This window comes from Neoarius graeffei, chromosome 20 (assembly GCF_027579695.1).
Source record: "Neoarius graeffei isolate fNeoGra1 chromosome 20, fNeoGra1.pri, whole genome shotgun sequence".
NCBI classification, from domain to species: domain Eukaryota; kingdom Metazoa; phylum Chordata; class Actinopteri; order Siluriformes; family Ariidae; genus Neoarius; species Neoarius graeffei.
This window is the reverse complement of record NC_083588.1, coordinates 65283749-65303999: the sequence shown is the minus strand read 5'-3', so window position 1 is coordinate 65303999 and position 20251 is coordinate 65283749. Positions and strand designations below refer to the sequence as shown.

Here is a 20251-nt window from a genome sequence, read left to right as displayed (position 1 = left end):
GAAGGAGGAGGAGGAGGTTTTCAGATCTGCATCATCTCTCTGTGTCTCTCTGGCAGTGTGAAGGCTGTGTATAACGAGCTCCATGATGCTCTGATGGCCATTAATGAGCAGGAAGACCTGCGCTGGTGGAAGAACACACACGGGCCGGGGATGCCCACCGACTGGCCTCAGTTCCAGGTGCTCATCTCTTGTTTTCTTAATATTTAGCTTCATGATGGACAAACTTTTGCATCCAGTGCATTAGTTGAATCCTTAGATGCAGCACAGATAGCATCACTGATCCGAAATGAGAAACATGGTGGTAGTTTTACAAAGGGATGCATTTGTGTAATGTTTTTCTTGCTAACAATATTAAGGAAATTCTTTAATAGATGTTATCTAACTTATTTAACCAAGATATTGGCGTTAAAAACAATGATTTCAGTGACCTTGTAATTAAATATCAGAATACTCAGCTATTATATGCGTGTAATGAACCAGGCTCAGGATCCATGTGCAGAGGGAATTATTGTAGATTAAAATCCTAGCAAAGTTGACCAGAAAATGTCAAGCGAGAAATAATCCAAAGAGTAACCTGATAATCACGGCTCAGAACTTAATACAGGAATTGGCAAGACTTCACAAAGATATCTAGAAAGTTTGTGGACTACTACTTCTGTCCTCGGGGCGGCACGGTGGTGTAGTGGTTAGTGCTGTCGCCTCACAGCAAGAAGGTCCTGGGTTCGAGCCCCGGGGCCGGCGAGGGCCTTTCTGTGTGGAGTTTGCATGTTCTCCCCGTGTCCGCGTGGGTTTCCTCTGGGTGCTCCGGTTTCCCCCACAGTCCAAAGACATGCAGGTTAGGTTAACTGGTGACTCTAAATTGAGCGTAGGTGTGAATGTGAGTGTGAATGGTTGTCTGTGTCTATGTGTCAGCCCTGTGATGACCTGGCGACTTGTCCAGGGTGTACCCCGCCTTTCGCCCGTAGTCAGCTGGGATAGGCTCCAGCTTGCCTGCGACCCTGTAGAAGGATAAAGCGGCTAGAGATAATGAGATGAGATGAGACTTCTGTCCTCCTTCACCACATCCATAAATCTCATCTTTGCTCTTCCTCTTTTCCTTCCACCTGCAACTCCAACTCCAGTATTCTTTACCCAGTATACCCTGGATCTCTCCTCTGTACATGTCCAAACCATCTCAATCCCACCTCTCCCCTCTCACTTTGTGTCCAGGACATCCTACATGTCCTGTCCCTCTAATACACTCATTTCTAATCCTGTCCAACTTTGTCTCTCCCAATGAACATCTCAACATCTTCAGCTCTGCTCCCTCCAGTTCAGCCTCATGTCTTTTTGTCTCCAAACCGAACAACATCGCTGCTCTGACTCCTGTCTTCTACACTTTCCCTTTCACTCTTCTATAATAATAATAATAATAATAATAATAATAATAATAATTTCAATTTATATAGCGCCTTTCTCAAACCCCAAGGTCACTTTACAATTATAGGAAATAAATAAATAATTTTTAAAAAAGTTCACCAAATAGAGGTCAGGATGTCATTCCAGTGGTGTAGCAGCCACAGTCCCACCAAAAGGTGCACGAAAACAAGTCCCACACGGCCAGCACAGCTGCCATGATGCCACCAGCAACATCACTCGGAACACCACGCCATGGATCCACAAAGCGATCACAGAAGCACCGCCACGCAGAGCGCTGGTGTGTCCCAAACTGCCTGCACAGCTGCTGCGACGCCACCAAGCAACATCGCTCGGAACATCACGCCAAGCACTAAAGCACAGAGCGCTGGACAACCATGATGTTAAAATGAGCAACAAGCTCGCTGCAGTCCATAGCTAGGAGCACAGGCATCACCCACGGCGAACCAAGGCCTGGAGGGAACCGACACCCAAAACTGGGTCCGGAGCTACACCACAACCGGCGGACAAAAACACTGAAACAAACATCAAACTACACAAAAAATAAAATAAAATAAGAGAAAAAAAATAAAATAGTCAAGTTTATTTGTATAGCGCTTTTAACAATAAACATTGTCGCAAAGCAGCTTTACAGAATTTGAATGACTTAAAACATGAGCTAATTTTGTCCCTAATCTATCCCCAATGAGCAAGCCTGTGGCGACGGTGGCAAGGAAAAACTCCCTCAGACAACATGAGGAAGAAACCTCGAGAGGAACCAGACTCAAAAGGGAACCCATCCTCATTTGGGCAACAACAGACAGCCTGACTATAATATTAACAGTTTTAACATGAAGTCAGTTTCGTTGATGTTATAAACTCTTCATTGATGGAAACTTGAGTGCAAAACTGTTCATGATAACTGCAGTCCTAAAGTTAGCAAGTCAACTGTAGTCCTCAGCCATAAAAGCATTACTGTAAGAGTCCAGAGCGTCCTCCAGGTGTGACTTTCAACTGCCCTCATGGGGCCGTCCTCCACAGGAGCGATGCGATGAGACTCCAACCAGACACAGGGCACCAGGATGGATCAGGCAGGTCCGAGGAGCAGAAGAGGTTCAGCATCTCGATCTCAGGACCGACATGTAACTCAGAGGGACAGATGGGGGGGAGAAAACACAGGTTGTTAGGTATGCCCTAAAAATGACAAGTATTAAGTCTGTGTGGTAGGCTCGCAGAGACGAGAGTCTTGACATCAGGCATAATACACAACAATGGCATGTTAATATGGTTAAAAAATATCATGACCTGCTCTGGCTGGATGCTTGATTGGGTGATGGGAGCACACTCCTCAGCAATGATGGGATGCAGATGAGACCCTTAGGGCTGGCCAAGACAATTCAGTTACTTCCCATAAATAAAAAGGCTCCGGTGAGAAGCGGCAGCCAGAATGTGCACGACGTACTCTCAACCGGAAGCAGAAAAAAAAATCACTCTTCTGTCACAAATAACTCCTGACTCTCTCATCTCCGCCATCCATTCCAACCTGCTTGCACTCTCTTCTTCACTTCTCTTCCACACTCACCATTACTTTGTCCAGTTGACCCCAGATATTTGAACATCTCTGTTCCTTGTAGTTGGACCATTCCACTGTCCTCATCCTCAAGTCCTCCGTCTTGCTCCTACTGACTTTCATTCCCTTTCTCTCTAGTGCACACCTCCATGTCTCGGAGTTTTCTTCCACATGATCTTTGTTCTCACTACAGACCACAATATCATCTGTAAACCAGAGGTGGACAGTAACGAAGTACATTTACTTGAGTTCTGTACTTAAGTACACTTTTTGAGTATCTGTACTTTACTTGAGTATTATTTTTTTGGGGCGGCACGGTGGTGTAGTGGTTAGCGCTGTCGCCTCACAGCAAGAAGGTCCTGGGTTCGAGCCCCGTGGCCGGCGAGGGCCTTTCTGTGTGGAGTTTGCATGTTCTCCCCGTGTCCGCGTGGGTTTCCTCCGGGTGCTCCGGTTTCCCCCACAGTCCAAAGACATGCAGGTTAGGTTAACTGGTGACTCTAAATTGAGCGTAGGTGTGAATGTGAGTGTGAATGGTTGTCTGTGTCTATGTGTCAGCCCTGTGATGACCTGGCGACTTGTCCAGGGTGTACCCCGCCTTTCACCCGTAGTCAGCTGGGATAGGATCCAGCTCGCCTGCGACCCTGTAGAAGGATAAAGCGGCTACAGATAATGAGATGAGATGAGATTATTTTTTTGGCAACTTATGACTTTGACTTCACTACATTTGAAAGACAAATATCGTACTTTTCACTCCACTACATTTCTATCAAGGTCCTCGTTACTCGTTACTATGAAGCAGCTTTGAAAGTGGATGTTTTTTCTTTTCTTTTCTAAAACGTGATTGTTTTTTCACAGGTGACACTGAGAGCCGATCAGTAATCAGTAGGGTCACGTCACATCCATAGACTGGATAAAATCAAGATCAATGATTTCTCTGCAGCTTTATTTAACACAATCAGTTGATGGCAGAATGGAAGGAGGCGGTTCTTCTGGGGAACGCACGCACTCGTTTCTATAGCTAGAACCCATGTTTCAGTTTTCTGAAAGGATTAAAGATTCGTTTCATTTTAAATGTTTGCTTTGTTTGCCGAAAACAAACCACATCACGGCCTACAAAAACCCGCCATCCAACCTGCGGAAGCATATTGAGGGATATAAACGTTTTATTCCAAGAGAAAGCTTGCAACGAAGTTGTCTGTGTCTTTAGAGCTAGCGATAATGTTGAAATAGCTATGCAGTCTGGTTAGTTAAATGACTTTCTATGGATTTTCCTGCCAAGTTGCCGTAGCCTTGTCCACAGCTAACGTTAACACATAGCTAGTTAACTTGGACACTGTTAGTTAGCATGTAAAAATGGAGTTACGCTAATAAGAATAACGTTAACTTATCTGAAGTCCTTTCAGAAATATGTTTTAGCATAATCTTGACAAATAAACACTATGTAGAAATCTTTCTTTTCTAGTAGCGTTAGCTAACTAATATGATTTTGAGTTTGAAAAGAGTTTGCTAGCATGTCAGGTGGAGCTTCACTGACCAGCTAGCTTAAAGTTAAACCACCATGACGGCACAGCATGCGTTCATTTTGTGAATTCACATTTCTGTCTTTGGTAACGGCGTTAGGTTTTGTAAGTGTTGTGGCAATAATGCAACAATGTGCTGACAGAAAATTTACTTTTAATACTTAAGTATTTTTAAAAGCAAGTACTTCAGTACTTTAACTTAAGTAAAAAATTGACTGGACAACTTTCACTTATATCGGAGTCACATTTAACCAGTGGGATCTGTACTTTGACTTAAATAATGAAGTTGGGTTCTTTGTCCACCTTTGCTGTAAACATCAGTGTCCATGGGGCCTCTTGCCTGATGTCGTTCGTCAACCTGTCCATTACCATCGCAAACAGGAAAGGTTTTAGAGCCGAGCCCTGGTGCAGTCCAAGTTAAATCCAACCTTAAACACCTCCGTCATTCCCACTGCACATCTCGCTGCTTTCACACTGTCCTCATACACATCCTGCACCAAACTCACACACTTCTCCGCCACTCCTGATTTCCTCATGCAGTACCACAGCTCCTCTCTCGGCACCCTGCCATATGCCTTCTCTAAATCCACAAACATTAGTGTAGCATAGTTAGTGTACTACTGCCACCTAATGGACTGGAGTGTAGTATGGCGTATGATGATGTACATAAATGAGTTTATTCAACCTCGTCTCAAATGTTTATAACGCGCAGTGTGGTAATATACACTGTATATAAATCATTTTCCCCAACACGACATCATCGTGCCATCAAGCGTCTGCTGCCACTTTATCATCATACAGAGATATCTCTCTTCACATTTTATTTGAGGTTCTGGTTTAGGCTACAATAAGAACATCATGCAGTTTCTTTCTTTGGTAACTCTTACATAAGATCAGCGAATGATTTTAACGTCGGGACACTCAGTCTGCAACCGAATTAAGCAAGCATGGACCAGGAAACAATCCGATCGATCAGTTTGTGTCTGTTTCAAATAATGAATAAATTGAACAGAAATAGAGCAAAAGTTATCTTCTTACCAAATCGTGCTCTTGTCTTGATTCGCTGCCATTACCGGACAAGTCCCCGATCACATTGCCGCCTTATTTTCATTCCACGCAATGATTTTTTTTTTGCCAAGGGAGGTACCCGGTCAATCTATGAACCGATTTAGCATGTCACTGTTATTCTGTTTGGCAAGAAATCATGTGCGCCGTCTTCTGCTATGCTGACGATATCAACTTTAACAATTTTTGCATGATGTCTCGAGAAAAATTTGGATTCATGTTATCATCATCCAAAAAGTGCTCAAGCTCTCCTGACAAACAAAAATAACAGAAACACCAGAAGGTATCTAACAGTAATGTGTGCTACAGCGACATTAAATATTACGAGTGAACACCACGAAGCACATGCACCACCACACCCATTACTGTTAGAATCTGGAAATATGATACAAGCCGGATAGCATCTTGCATCATCACTATCATACACACCCGTACATAAAATAACGGTGGCACCATCATGCACTCACCAACAGCACAGGAAAAATAAAACAGTTATGACCAGAATAAATAACATAAGATACATCATAGATAGGTAATAATATTAACATTTGAAAATTTGCATTTTTAGCGGAGCTCCTGCAGAGCCCCATAGGCAGAGAGTGTGGATACATAAAGAAACCCATCCAGTTGTTTTCTGATGGTTTCGGTCCTGTGCCTCCACCATACCAGTGTTAGTAATTACCAGTCATACACACCGTCTAGGCGGCACGGTGGTGTAGTGGTTAGCGCTGTTGCCTCACAGCAAGAAGGTCCGGGTTCGAGCCCCGTGGCCGGCGAGGGCCTTTCTGTGCGGAGTTTGCATGTTCTCCCCGTGTCCGCGTGGGTTTCCTCCGGGTGCTCCGGTTTCCCCCACAGTCCAAAGACATGCAGGTTAGGTTAACTGGTGACTCTAAATTGAGCGTAGGTGTGAATGTGAGTGTGAATGGTTGTCTGTGTCTATGTGTCAGCCCTGTGATGACCTGGCGACTTGTCCAGGGTGAACCCCGCCTTTCGCCCGTAGTCAGCTGGGATAGGATCCAGCTCGTCTGCGACCCTGTAGAACAGGATAAAGCAGCTACATGAGATGAGATAATGAGATGCGACACACCGCCTAGTGGCCAGTGTTAGTAATTACCAGTCACACACACCGCCTAGTGGCCAGAGAAAGAAATAAAACATAAGAGGCTGGCTATGATATAAGAAAATTCTACAACCCAGAAACAGATGGGAGCTCCACTTTTAGTCAGTGCCTAAATCTATATATTACATAAAAAACACACACACACACACACACAAAAACGCCCATCCATCTGTCAGGACAGGGATCAGCTAGTTACTGTCAGGACCAGTTACTTTTCAGACACTAAGATGGAGTCTTTGGAGTCTCATCACATCGCTCCTGTAGAGGACGGCCCCATATGGACAGTTGAAAGTCACACTTGGAGGACGCTCTGGACTCTTACAGTAATGCTTTTATGGCTGAGGACTACAGTTGACTTGCTAACTTTAGGACTGCAGTTGTCATGAACAGTTTTGCACTCAAGTTTCCATCAATGAAGAGTTTATAACATCAACGAAACTGACTTCATGTTAAAACTGTTAAAAATGTTATAATCACTGTCTGTTTTCACCCAAATGAGGATGGGTTCCCTTTTGAGTCTGGTTCCTCTCGAGGTTTCTTCCTCATGTCGTCTGAGGGAGTTTTTCCTTGCCACCGTCACCACAGGCTTCATCATTGGGGATAGATTAGGGATAAAATTAGCTCATGTTTAAAATCATTCAAATTCTGTAAAGCTGCTTTGCGACAATGTTTATTGTTAAAAGTGCTTTACAGATAAACTTGACTTGACTTAAGATGGATACTGCATAAGATGTTTCTATTTTTGTCATTTTGGTATTTCACTGGTTCAACTTTCTCTCTCACTCACACACACACACACACACACACACACACACACACACACACACACAGCTGTGATTGAAAACCAGTTCCAGTTCCACATGGTACACTGGGCGATATACAGTATTTGAACCACTAGAGGGCCCTAATCAGCACTTGCAGCCTCAGGAACTGAACCATTTTCCAACACAACAGTTGCTCTGAGATCTTTGTGAGCAGCCTGCGATCTCATTAACCGCAGATTCACTCCTTTATTTCTGTTTCTCCTTCTCACATTTCCTGCCTCAACCTTTTTATGGATCCATCTCCAATCTCCAACTATAGAAATGGTTCTGTACATCACAAACACACTGTCTGCACTTACACCATCCTTACACTAGTATTGGCACCCCTGCGTTTAATACTTTGTCCAAACCCCTTTAGCTTTAAAACAGCACTGAGTCTCTCTTCTAACACTGTATAAGGTTGGAGATCCAGAGCAGGGCGTCTGAGACCGTTCCTCTTTACACAACCTCTCCAGATCATCCAGGGTCCTCAGCTCTCTCTTGTGCTCTCTCCTCTTCAGCTCCGCCCACAGGGTTTCACTGGAGATCATGGGGGTGATGATGTCTGTACCAGGTGATAATAAAAGGTGTATTGTGGAGATTGTGAATAAGAAACGAGTGAACTTGTTTCCCAGAAATGGACGGAAAAAATAAGAAAAGAGCATTTCTCTTTCCCAGTGCCCAAACTTTTTTGGGTTAGTTCCAGCTCTTGGTGAGATGAAGTTGGGATGGATATTTTACTGAGACCAACCCTGCCTCGCCTGGTGTTACACTCCAACTCAATATTCAGTTTGAAACAACAACAGTTCTTAATATTAGCATCTTCTTACAAGGTTGATGGTCCAAGTTCAGCGTTTAAGTCTATTTTTATAAACTGTTCTTCTCAGTAGCGATTTTGGAAAGTTCAACTCTTGTCAGAATGGTGTGTGTGTGTGTGTGTGTGTGTGTGTGTGTGTGTGTGTGTGTGTGTGTGTGTGTGCATGCAAGAGGGAGCACTGCAACTCAGAAAAGGTTAACTTAAAATACCACAACACACTCGCTGGTTTTCCTGAAACTCGCTACTTCTGGCATTGAGGTTTCCACCCGGAAGCTTGTTCGTGTACAAATATTCTGATCTGCTCTATAATCGTCTCTCTCTTAGGAATGGAAACCAGACAAGAAGCTTAAAAAAGGAAAGAAAGCTTTGGAGCAGAAAGCGGTGGTGATGGAGAGAGGGTGAGTCTGGAGAACACTCACAATGAAGACGGAAGGAATAAAACACTGTGTGGTGCTGTTACAGGAAAATAATCAACAATGCGGTGGTGTGATGAAGCCGAGTCCCTCGGACCACACTAGAGTTGGTTATTTTCCTGTAACAGCATATCCCCTGAGTGTTTTATTCCGCTTATACTACAGCAATTTCACAATGATTGCATTTTTTATTCATTAAAGACTGACTTTTTATCTGTTTATAGTTACATTTAATGTTGTGGAACATCAGCCAAGTTATCATTTACTACCGTGTGTGTGTGTGTGTGTGTGTGTGTGTGTGTGTTCTTCCTTTCAGTGTGATGATTGGTGGAGTCCGAGTCCGAGCTCTTTATGATTATGTTGGACAGGAGCCGGATGAGCTGTCCTTTAAAACTGGTAAGTGTGTGTGTGTGTGTGTGTGTGTGTACGTACTGTTTCAGTCTATCATGATGGTGAAAAAACTCTTCAGTCATTGTAATTACTTCAGTTTTGTGTGTGTGTGTGTGTGTGTGTGTATATACAGGTGAGGAGTTTGTGAAGATTGAGGATGAGGATGATCAGGGTTGGTGTAGAGGGATGATGGATGGAGGAAAAGAGGGTCTTTATCCAGCCAACTATGTGGAAGTGGTGTAGGTCCAACAGCGCCACCTACCACTGCAATGGAACACCCACACACCCACACACACACACACACACACACACACGGTCCAACACTGCTTTCAACACGCCCTTGTCAGTGACGTGGTTATATTCACTTCCTTCCTCATTATCACATTTTTTTACACACACTTTTAAAAATATCAGTTTTCCAGCTAGCTAGCAAACATGCTAATTAGCGAGCCTGTTAATGAGCTAACTGATTGAAACTGATAATGTGGATCCGTCGAAAACTGTGTCAGATTGCAGTGCCTTCTGGGTAACTTTTGTCTTTGAAGTCTACAGTCATGTGACACCAAGCAAACATCTTGTGCAGAATTTCATATGCACATTGGGCTCCACTCTACTCCTGCATTCAGCCTCGCCCACTTTGCCCAGCCTCAGCCTACACCATCCATCCAAGCCCATATTGTCCAGCCTCATCTCACTCCACCTGTCCCAACCCATACACCACTTGGCCCCACACTATTCCTCCTGGTCCAGTCTCCTCCCCCAAGACTCCATCCCTGCCCCCTCTGTCTAACCCCACCCTATTTCACCCAATCCTGCCCTGTTAAACCTACCCATGCCCACTCTCCTCGACCTGGCCCTTGTCCCCAACCCACAGTATTCTGACAGAGTTGCATTGGCTGTAAGATGAAGGTCATTAAACAGGTCCAGACCATCGCACACCTGAGCTGAGAAAGTAACACAACGACCCATAATGCTGGGATCAGACTCCATGAATTCAGCCCATTTTTAACATAATTTTGTCTTAGCTGACAAAATTTCCAGGATCGGGCCCAAATATGAACATCAGGAACGGTGAACAGGCCTTGTAGTGTCACGTAACTGAAGAACTTTGAAGCAACATGGCATCTGGAACACCCCACGACACCCCGATGAAGTCTTCACATGTCAGAATTTTTTTCTATTATACTTCCCACCTAGTTTCACAACTCCAACAACTCGCTTCTTGATAGCCATAATTGACACTTTCTTGCCCCTCCTCTCTGATGGCACGTAAGGATGTGAATGATGATTGGTCAGAGTCAAACTTGTAGTGTTTCCAGTCTCCCAACCAAAACACAGCAAGAATTTATAGCACTCTGATTGTCTAATCACTAATCTGTCCTGGGTCTGACTTTAAACTGCAACCGGTGGTGAGTCTCAGGTCCAGGAGGACTTGAGTGTTGGGGAAAGTGGAGTTACCTCTTTATCACCATTGCTCCCAGGTCCGCTCTGACCCGGAGTGGTAGCACCTGCCTGGGTTCCAGTTATGGGTTAAATAGTACATTATCAATAAGGCACTGGCAGCAGGGTGCTTTTCGGTGCAGTGTAGCAGATGAACCCAACAGGGTCAATGGCACATCACCAGATGGCATGTGGAAGAGTCACTCAAATGGCCAACGGATGGCATCACTCGGCAAGTCAGTTGTCACTGCGGGGCAACTTCTATACCCATCAGGTCTGTGGCAGTTTTTTGTACCACTTGGCATCAGGTCTGGATGTCCAGAGAAACAGCATGATGGGGGCACGACATCGTTTGTCTTACCTTATTGTACAAGGTGCTTCATTAGGAGAGGAGAATAGTATACAAGAGTTCACAAGGCCAGATATTTCATGGCGGCTCGGCCGGGTCGTTTGTGCCGCCGCTGTGGATGGCTCTGTCGCTCTGGTGCGGGCCTCGTGGCCCGTCTGCATTTCTGCCCATCCTAATGCAGTCATCATCGCTAGTGATGGACAGCTGAGCTGATGACGAATCTGACCACCATAACGATGATCATCATAAAAGATAAAAATTTTGTGTAGTCTTATCCCGGTATAACATTATGATACGGTTTCAACCAAAGACAAATAGAGAGGGCAAGTCGACAAGGGCGTCTTCAAAACAGTATTGAAACGCAGCCACACTCTGCCTCTCGGGTCCTGACTGCGTTCGGAGCTTCCCAAGTTCCTGCCAGTCCATCTTTTTTTTTTTTTAAATTTGTATTATTCATTATTTTCTGTATAAGCTAACAAGTTTCTGTTAAGAGAGAAGGTGTGCAGGAAGCAGCTGAAGTGGTTCTGTACGTGTTCAGAGTTCGGAAGCAGTGCTAGTTGGAAAACAGGAATAAGAATCGTGCTTTTATGAAGCAGAAAATTCTGCTTTAGTTCAAGTCGGAGGTGTTGAAATGAGCACAGAGGTGAAATGAAGGTACGCGATACAGTCAACATGCTAACGTATAAAGGGTGAGGTTTATGAAGGAACGAATATCACAGTGAATATCGTGACATCGACCAGTCAGTTTCATCAAGAATCATGACATAAAGTTGACCGAACACCTGAGTCAAGTGACAGAGATGGTCCTTGAGATAAAGTTACAACACTTTCCTGATTAATTTACGTGAGAAGGTCATGATGACTGACTTTGTGCTTCATTCTTTTTATGGTAATTGTCATTCAGGGTTTAATCAGGTGTCATGTAGCTCTATGAACAGTTTTAATTTGTCATGATTTGTCCCTCGGATACGTAAAAACATTGTTATATAGGACACGTTGAGTTTGATGAATTCTGGCTGAAATCATGACGTTCGCCTTAATACCTTTAAACGTCTTTGTCATTACTGGGATTGTTCTAATCCCTTTAATGTGTGATGCTATGCCACTATACCATACTTTCCTGATAACAGTTCACTCAAGATTTCACTTGACGTATGAACGGTAAACTAGCGTAACATCTGGACGAGCACACTACCGTAAACACGTGAACAAACAGAACCTTGACAATTAAGATTCTGTGACTTATTATAACATACATCACATGCTAGAACTCAAACAGATCCATGTGAAAATATATATATATATATACAGTACAGTGCCTTGCATAAGTATCCCCCTCCCCCGACCTTTGCCATATTTTGTAGCATTACCACCTGGAATGAATTGTGTTTAATTTTAACCATTTGATTTACACAATTTCTAACATTTGTAGGAGCAAAATATTTTTATTGGGACAAACATTAATTAAGCAAAAAAAAAGAAAACTTTTTGTTCACTCCCTAAAGTATACGTGGAAGATATACAACTATCTTGGCTGCAATTCCAGCTGTATGTCCATCAGCTTTGCACATCTGGATCCTGATATTTTTGCCCATTCTTGTTCTTCTTGGCAAAGTTTTTTGAGCTTTGGACGGAATATTTGGACAGAAACCGTCATTGGTGAACAGCAATTTCACTACAAATTCTCAACTGGATTAAGGTTTTGGCTTTGACTGGACGGTTCATTCAGGTTCTTCCTTCCTGTCGCAAAGTGAAGCTCCGCCCCAGTCACAAGTCATTTGTGGACTGAAACTCTTTTTTCCCCCCTTTTTTAAGATCGTTCTCTATTTGCCTCTGTTCTTCTCGCCCTCAACCCTGACATTTGTTCCAGTACCTGTCGATCAGAAACATCCCCACAACATGATGCTACCACCACCATGCTTCACTGCAGGGTGATGAGAAGAGAAGTGAGGGTTTTCCACCAAAATGTAACACCTTGTGAAAACAAACAAAAAAAAAAAATCAATTTTAGTCCGATAACACCTGAAAACTCTGTTCCAGGTGTTCCAACAGCTCTCGACTCAAATGTTTTCCAAAGTTTTCTACATTTCCCTTCCAGGTTGTAACTGCAATACGACAAAATCTACTTTCCTGTATATACCTGTGTGTGTCTGTGTGAAAGATTTAATGTAGCTGCCGTTTGAGCATTTCAGGAAGCGTTTCATACCAAAGAACATAGACGTCGCCAGACCCATTTTAGGGTAGCTCCAGCCACCCTATCTTATGGCAAAGCCACCCTATATTTTTTGCCCTTTTTTAAATTATTTATATTTTTATTTTTTTTTCCCAAAAAAAACAAAGGCAGTAAAGCACTGAACATGAGCCATCAACAACGCAAGTTAATCCGAACAACAGTTTCTGCTTGCTTATTTATTGTTTAATGCAATATTATTAATATCGTTATGATTCCTCCTCATTGGCTCTGTGGCAAGCGTCACGTCGAGTGGTAGGCTAGTAGGACTTAAAAAACTACGCGGGCATTCTGCAGCAGGCGCGGTGCGGGCTTCGTTTGCGCAGGAATGCATGACACCTACCATTGTTTTTTTCACATTTTTGTAGTTTAGCTGGTGAAGTTGCTTCAGCAAGCAATTAAATGATGAAAGCAATTTTAAAATAGAATAGAAATGGTGGGAAGTGTGTCCCCAAGGTGTGATGCTCTTGAAATAATGAATTGATTGACAGCCTTAGTAGGTGCTCTGAAAAATGTTCGGCGCGCGCACAATACCTTTTCTCCTCTGGGTGCTAAGCTACCCCTGTCTCTCAAACCTAGTGACGTCCCTGCCAAAGAATCACAAACCAAAAAAATAATTCTGTATTAAAAAACTTTATAATCTCGCTTTTACACGTTTTCTTCTTCTGGCCATAAGGAAGTGCACAGTGTGTGTATGACATCCTACTTCTTTCATTTCACCTCCTTTGACTTCATCAGTGTTAAAGACTGTAAAATTTATGTAAGAATTATTTTTGGTTGTTTTTTGGCTTTATATATGCAAAGTGCTCTTTTGAAGGATGATGTGTCTGAGTGTGTACGTGTTGATCATGTTATATGCAGCTTATTTACAGTAGCTATTTGGTATAGAACACACACACACACACACACACACACACACACACACAGGGAAAATTGTTTTTAATGTCAAAATACAAATAAAGAAATGTAAACCGACAAATGGTCTCTTTTTATTAGGTATATATGTGTTTTGTGTGTGTCAGAGAGAGAGAGAGAGAGAGAGATGCACTGCATGTGTCACCTTGCTTGCTTTTATTAAAACACACACACACACACACACACACACACACACACACACACACACACACACACACACACACACACACAAAATGCTTCTGTCTGTATCACTGAATGTGTGAGTCATGTGTTGTGTACAGTTATATTTCTGGGAGATCACGGCCTCATCTTTTTCCCGTTATCTTCCTGTTGTGTAAGAGTGTAAAGGTATAATGATGCATGGATGTAAGGGTGTAAAGCTGTAATCGTTTAAAGGTGTAATGGTATAAGGGTGTAAATGTATAAAGGTGACCTGTCCTCACCTTTTCACTATGAATGAGACACGATAAAGAGACTGGTGAAGGAACGAATGCTTATAGCCGCTATAACATCAGTAAGAACAGGAACGCACTCATTTCATGGACATTAAATGTAACTATAAAGGGATAAAAAGTGATGTGGTGTTCTTGGTAAATTCCTGTGATATCAGAGGAAACATTTGGGGATGTTGAAGGAAAATAATCCACCCAGTCAGTAAAACCGTGTTGGTTCCACTCACAGGCAGCAGGGGGAGCCATCACATTATACTCTCTCTCTCTCTCTCTCTCTCTCTCTCTCACACCACTCATGCCACTGTTTGTTTCTAAGAGACACTACAGTTTGTTTCTGACCCTGAAATCAGGGCAACAGAGAGATGCTTTAATACAGAAGAACACTCTGAAAGCCTTCTCTCATCATCATGATGAAGATGGTTTATTATAAAAGTGCACGTCCTGTCTTATTTTCTTCTGCTTTCATCTTGAGTTTGGACTCGGCTCAGCTCACTTTAATCAGCTACACACACACACACACACACACACACACACACACACACACACACACACACACACCAGTATCTGCTGTCAACAGAGTAGATGTGCTGTATCATTGGCCAGTCCTGCTGTCAATCAACAGTGTGACCTTGGAGATAAAACATTTAAACCTGTTCATTATGGACCAGATTCATATTTTGCCATTCTCTCTCTCTCTCTCTCTCTCTCTCTCAGCTCTAACCCCTTCTCTCTCTCTCTCTCTCTCTCTCTCTCTCAGCTCTAACCCCCTCTCTCTCTCTCTCTCTCTCTCTCTCTCTTTCTCTCAGCTCTAACCCCTTCTCTCTCTCTCTCTCTCTCTCTCTCTCTCTCTCACAGCTCTAACCCGTTCTCTAATCTAAATCAATAAAATTTTATCTAATCTAATCTAATCTAATCTAATCTGATCTAATCTAATCTAATCTTCTCTCTCTCTCTCTCTCTGTCTCTCTCAGCTCTACCCCCCACCGTGTGTGTGTGTGTGTGGTGTGTGTGGGGTATATTCCTGTTTTCGGGGACTCCATTCTATTGCAAAAACAGCAACAAACGCCTGCACATCTCTCTCTCTCTCTGTGTGCAGGGTATATTCCTGTTTGGGAAATCCACATTGTCGTGAAAACACCCACAACCCCCTGCACGTTTCATATGTGTGTGTGTGTGTGTGTGTGTGTGTGTGTGTGTGTGTGTGCGCATTAGCGATGACTCACAGCCTCCTCCAGTGAGACTTAAAGCAGATGAAGAGTATTCTGTCAATCACTCACCCTGTGTGTGTGTGTGTGTGTGTGTGTGTGTGTGTGTGTGTGTGTGTGTGTGTGTGTGTGTGTGTGTGTAGCTGATTAAAGTGAGCTGAGCCGAGTCCAAACTCAAGATGAAAGCAGAAGAAAATAAGACAGGACGTGCACTTTTATAATAAAACATCTTCATCATGATGATGAGAGAAGGCTTTCAGAGTGTTCTTCTGTATTAAAGCATCTCTCTGTTGCCCTGATTTCAGGGTCAGAAACAAACTGTAGTGTATCTTAGAAACAAACAGTGGCATGAGTGGTGTGATACACACACACACACACACACACACACACACACACACACACACACACACACACACACACTATATATATATATATATATAAGATGACTTAAAAGAATGAAAAGTTCAAATCAAAACAACTGTGTACAAAAATCTGTACAAAATGTGCACAGAAATGCAAATGAGTCAGTTTGAGATTTTCAGCATCATGGAGAACCATGATGCTGAAAATCTCAAACTGACTCATTTGCATAATTGCATATTTATTGTTTATGCTAATAAGAGAAATAATAACTATGTTAATTTTGAAGACTGGTGAATTTATTGAATATTTATCACTTAGAGATGTGATGATTAAGTTAATGAGTTTACATATTTATTTTATAATGTAAAGTTTGAAGTGAAATTCTCACTGCATTGTGTTTATTTCTTATAAGAAGCAGAATTATTTCAAATAATTACTTAGAATTTCACTCAATTAGTCAAGTCAAGTTTATTTGTATAGCGCTTTTAACAATAAACATTGTCACAAAGCAGCTTTACAGAATTTGAATGACTTAAAACATGAGCTAATTTTATCCCTAATCTATCCCCAATGATGAAGCCTGTGGCGACGGTGGCAAGGAAAAACTCCCTCAGACGACATGAGGAAGAAACCTCGAGAGGAACCAGACTCAAAAGGGAACCCATCCTCATTTGGGCAACAACAGACAGCATGACTATAACATTAACAGTTTTAACATGAAGTCAGTTTCGTTGATGTTATAAACTCTTCATTGATGGAAACTTGAGTGCAAAACTGTTCATGATAACTGCAGTCCTAAAGTTAGCAAGTCAACTGTAGTCCTCAGCCATAAAAGCATTACTGTAAGAGTCCAGAGCGTCTTCCAGGTGTGACTTTCAACTGTCCACATGGGGCCGTCCTCCACAGGAGCGATGTGATGAGACTCCAGCCAGACACAGGGCACCAGGATGAATCAGGCAGGTCTGAGGAGCAGAAGAGGTTCAACATCTCAATCCCAGGATTGACATGTAACTCAGAGGGACAGATGGGGGGGAGAGAGAGAAAACACGGGTTATTAGGTATGCCCAATGTCACCTGAATAAGTAGGAACAGTATACATATTGCACTGAGTACAAGCAGGGACTCCGGCAAAACTAACTATGACATCATAACTAAAAGGGGAGAGCCAGAAGGTAACACAGGCATGAGGGGCCCCGGGACATAAAGCAGCAGCCACTACACCGTCAACAAACTCGAGTGAGCAAACGAGTGGGAACTGACAGCATCCATACATCCCAGTTTACCAAAACACTCTGTCTGAGGATCCTCCAGATCTACTCCTTTACCTCATAAACACTACTAACACAAGGCTTGACTAAACAGATATGTTTTCAGCCGAGACTTAAACGCTGAGACTGTGTCTGATTCCCGAACACTCCTTGGAAGGCTGTTCCATAACTGTGGGGCTTTGTAAGAAAAGGAAAAGGCTCCACCCCCTGATGTAGCCTTCACTATACGAGGTATCAGCAGATAGCCTGCACCTTTTGACCTAAGTAGGCGTCAGAGTCAAAGTCCTTCCCACGCCTTACAGTACCTGGTATTCCTAGGCAGTCTCCCACTCAAGTACTAACCAGGCCCAACTCTGTATGGTGGCGCATCGGGCGGCGCCGGCGCCGATCTCCGTTTCCATAGCCCTCGGCCTCTCGCCTGTTACATAGCTAGGGTTACAGTGGGGGGCTAGTCCTCTGGTAACCACGAGAGTTTAACTCCCCATGCACATCTGTATTGCAGCATGCCTTGCCAGATGGTAGTAGGTACCATTTTTATGATGGTCTTTGGTATGACCCGACCGTGAATAGAACTCACGATCTCCCGATCGAGAGGCGGACACGCTACCACTAGGCCACTAGTCGGTCCTAAGTAGGCGTGGCGGGTCATAAAGAACCAGAAGTTCACTCGGGTACTGTGGTGCGAAACCATTCAGTGCTTTAAAGGTCAATAGTAGTATTTTATAATCAATACAAAATTTGATTGGGAGCCAATGCAGTGTGGATAAGACAGGGGTGATGGGGTCATATTTTCTAGTTCTAGTAAGGACTCTTGCTGCTGCATTTTGAACTAACTGGAGCTTGTTTATGCACTTATTGGAACATCCAGACAGTAAGGCATTACAATAATCCAACCTGGAGGGAACGGAAGCATGAACTAGTCTTTCTGTGTTGTATAGCAACATTAAATTTCTTATCTTAGCAATATTTCTGAGATGAAAGAAAGCTATCCGGGTGATGTTATCAATGTGAGTTTTGAATGAAAGACTGGGGTCAATAATCACTCTGAGGTCTTTTACTGCTGCACGTGAAGAAACAGAAAGGCCATCCAGAGTTACTGTGGAATCAGAAAACCTACTTCTAGCTGCATGTAGTCCGAGTACAAGTACTTCAGTCTTGTCAGAGTTAAGCAGAAGGAAGTTAATAAGCATCCAGTGTCTAATGTCCTTCACACATTCCTCAATTTTATAAAGCTGGTGTCTCTCATCTGGTTTTGCAGAAACATACAACTGTGTGTCATCAGCATAACAGTGGAAACTAATACAATGTTTACGAATAATATCACCCAGACGGAACATATATAAAGGAAAAAGCAGTGGACCCAAGACAGAACCTTGTGGAACACCAAACTTTACCTCAGTATGTCTAGAAAAATCACCATTTACATCAACATACTGATAGCGATCAGTTAAATAAGAGCTGAGCCAGGAGAGGGCCATTCCCTTAACTCCCACAACATTTTCTAGTCTATCCAGAAGAATGGAATGATCAATGGTATCAAATGCTGCACTAAGGTCAAGCAACACAAGTAGCGAGACACAGCCCTGATCAGACACCAACAGTAGGTCATTTACTACTTTAACCAGTGCTGTCTCTGTGCTATGATGAGGTCTAAATCCTGACTGATACATTTCATGGATGTTATTCCTATGTAAATATGACCATAACTGCTGTGCCACAGCTTTTTCAAGATCAAGGGGAGGTTTGATATTGGCCGATAACTGGACAGCTGACAGGGATCAAGGTCAGGTTTTTTAATCAGGGGTTTGATAACTAATTAGTGTCAGGAACTGGTAGTGGATTCGGATGTAAGTGCAGGTAGTTTAATAATAATAATAATAATAATAATAATACTGGCAAACAAAACAAACACCATAAATCTCAGAAACCAGAACATGAGCCATGATCTCAAGGCTAAAGCTAGCATCTAGCTGCTCACGACAACAAACGACAAAAGATATGCAAGACAGAACTTATATACTAGTGCTGATTAAAATAAACATAAATCAGGGCTACATTCAACCCCTGACAAAACACAACAACTGTTGTTTAAACAAATGTTGGTGTGTTGAACACACTGTTGTGTTACACAAGCGTTGCAGCTGCCATTCTTGGTGTTCTTTTTCAAAGAATTATTGGAGCCTGTGTCTTCTTCTATTAATAAAACCTTTACTATAAAATACTTACAATAAACACATCTTCTCTTGTCTTCAGTTGGCCTCCAGACACCAAGCTGCAGTGGACACATTTGTACAGGACGTTAGTGGGCTCCATTGTGAGGGGTTTATAGGCCCCATTCTATAATTGCGGGTACATTTAAGTGTTGACTCTGTTAATCATTGTCAACTCTGTTATCATCAAAGTGGGCAATCCATTAACAGAATCAGCGATAACAGAGTTGACATTTTCCACCATTTTGTGTCTTAACTCCACATGCTAACCTCAACCAACCAACGCACGGCATGTATAAAAACAGAATTTTATAGGTTTTAATCACATTATTGTTTAAAAAAAAAACTATGAGAGATTTGCTCCAATATCACAATAACAGATTTGATGAATAATTAATCTACTGTTGGTGTAAAATTCTCAATGTTTTGCTCAAATTAATGAGAGAAGAAACAGAACAGGCGGCACGGTGGTGTAGTGGTTAGCACTGTTGCCTCACAGCAAGAAGGTCCGGGTTCGAGCCCCGTGGCCGGCGAGGGCCTTTCTGTGCGGAGTTTGCATGTTCTCCCTGTGTCCGCGTGGGTTTCCTCCGGGTGCTCCGGTTTCCCCCACAGTCCAAAGACATGCAGGTTAGGTTAACTGGTGACTCTAAATTGAGCGTAGGTGTGAATGTGAGTGTGAATGGTTGTCTGTGTCTATGTGTCAGCCCTGTGATGACCTGGCGACTT

At 42.9% G+C, this 20251-nt stretch overlaps 1 protein-coding gene across 1 annotated transcript in view; it reads left to right on the top strand.

Annotated features, from left to right (window-relative positions):
* Positions 1-14091, top strand: part of si:ch211-51c14.1 (protein kinase C and casein kinase substrate in neurons protein 2) — a 43633-nt gene extending 29542 nt beyond the window's left edge. Inside the window, exons 7-10 of the mRNA XM_060902258.1 lie at positions 57-177; positions 8615-8688; positions 9020-9099; positions 9227-14091. Of these exons, the coding sequence (XP_060758241.1) occupies positions 57-177; positions 8615-8688; positions 9020-9099; positions 9227-9336 (385 nt within the window). The 3' untranslated portion in view covers positions 9337-14091. The remainder of the gene's footprint in view (positions 1-56; positions 178-8614; positions 8689-9019; positions 9100-9226) is intronic.
* Positions 14092-20251: the final 6160 nt, after the last annotated feature.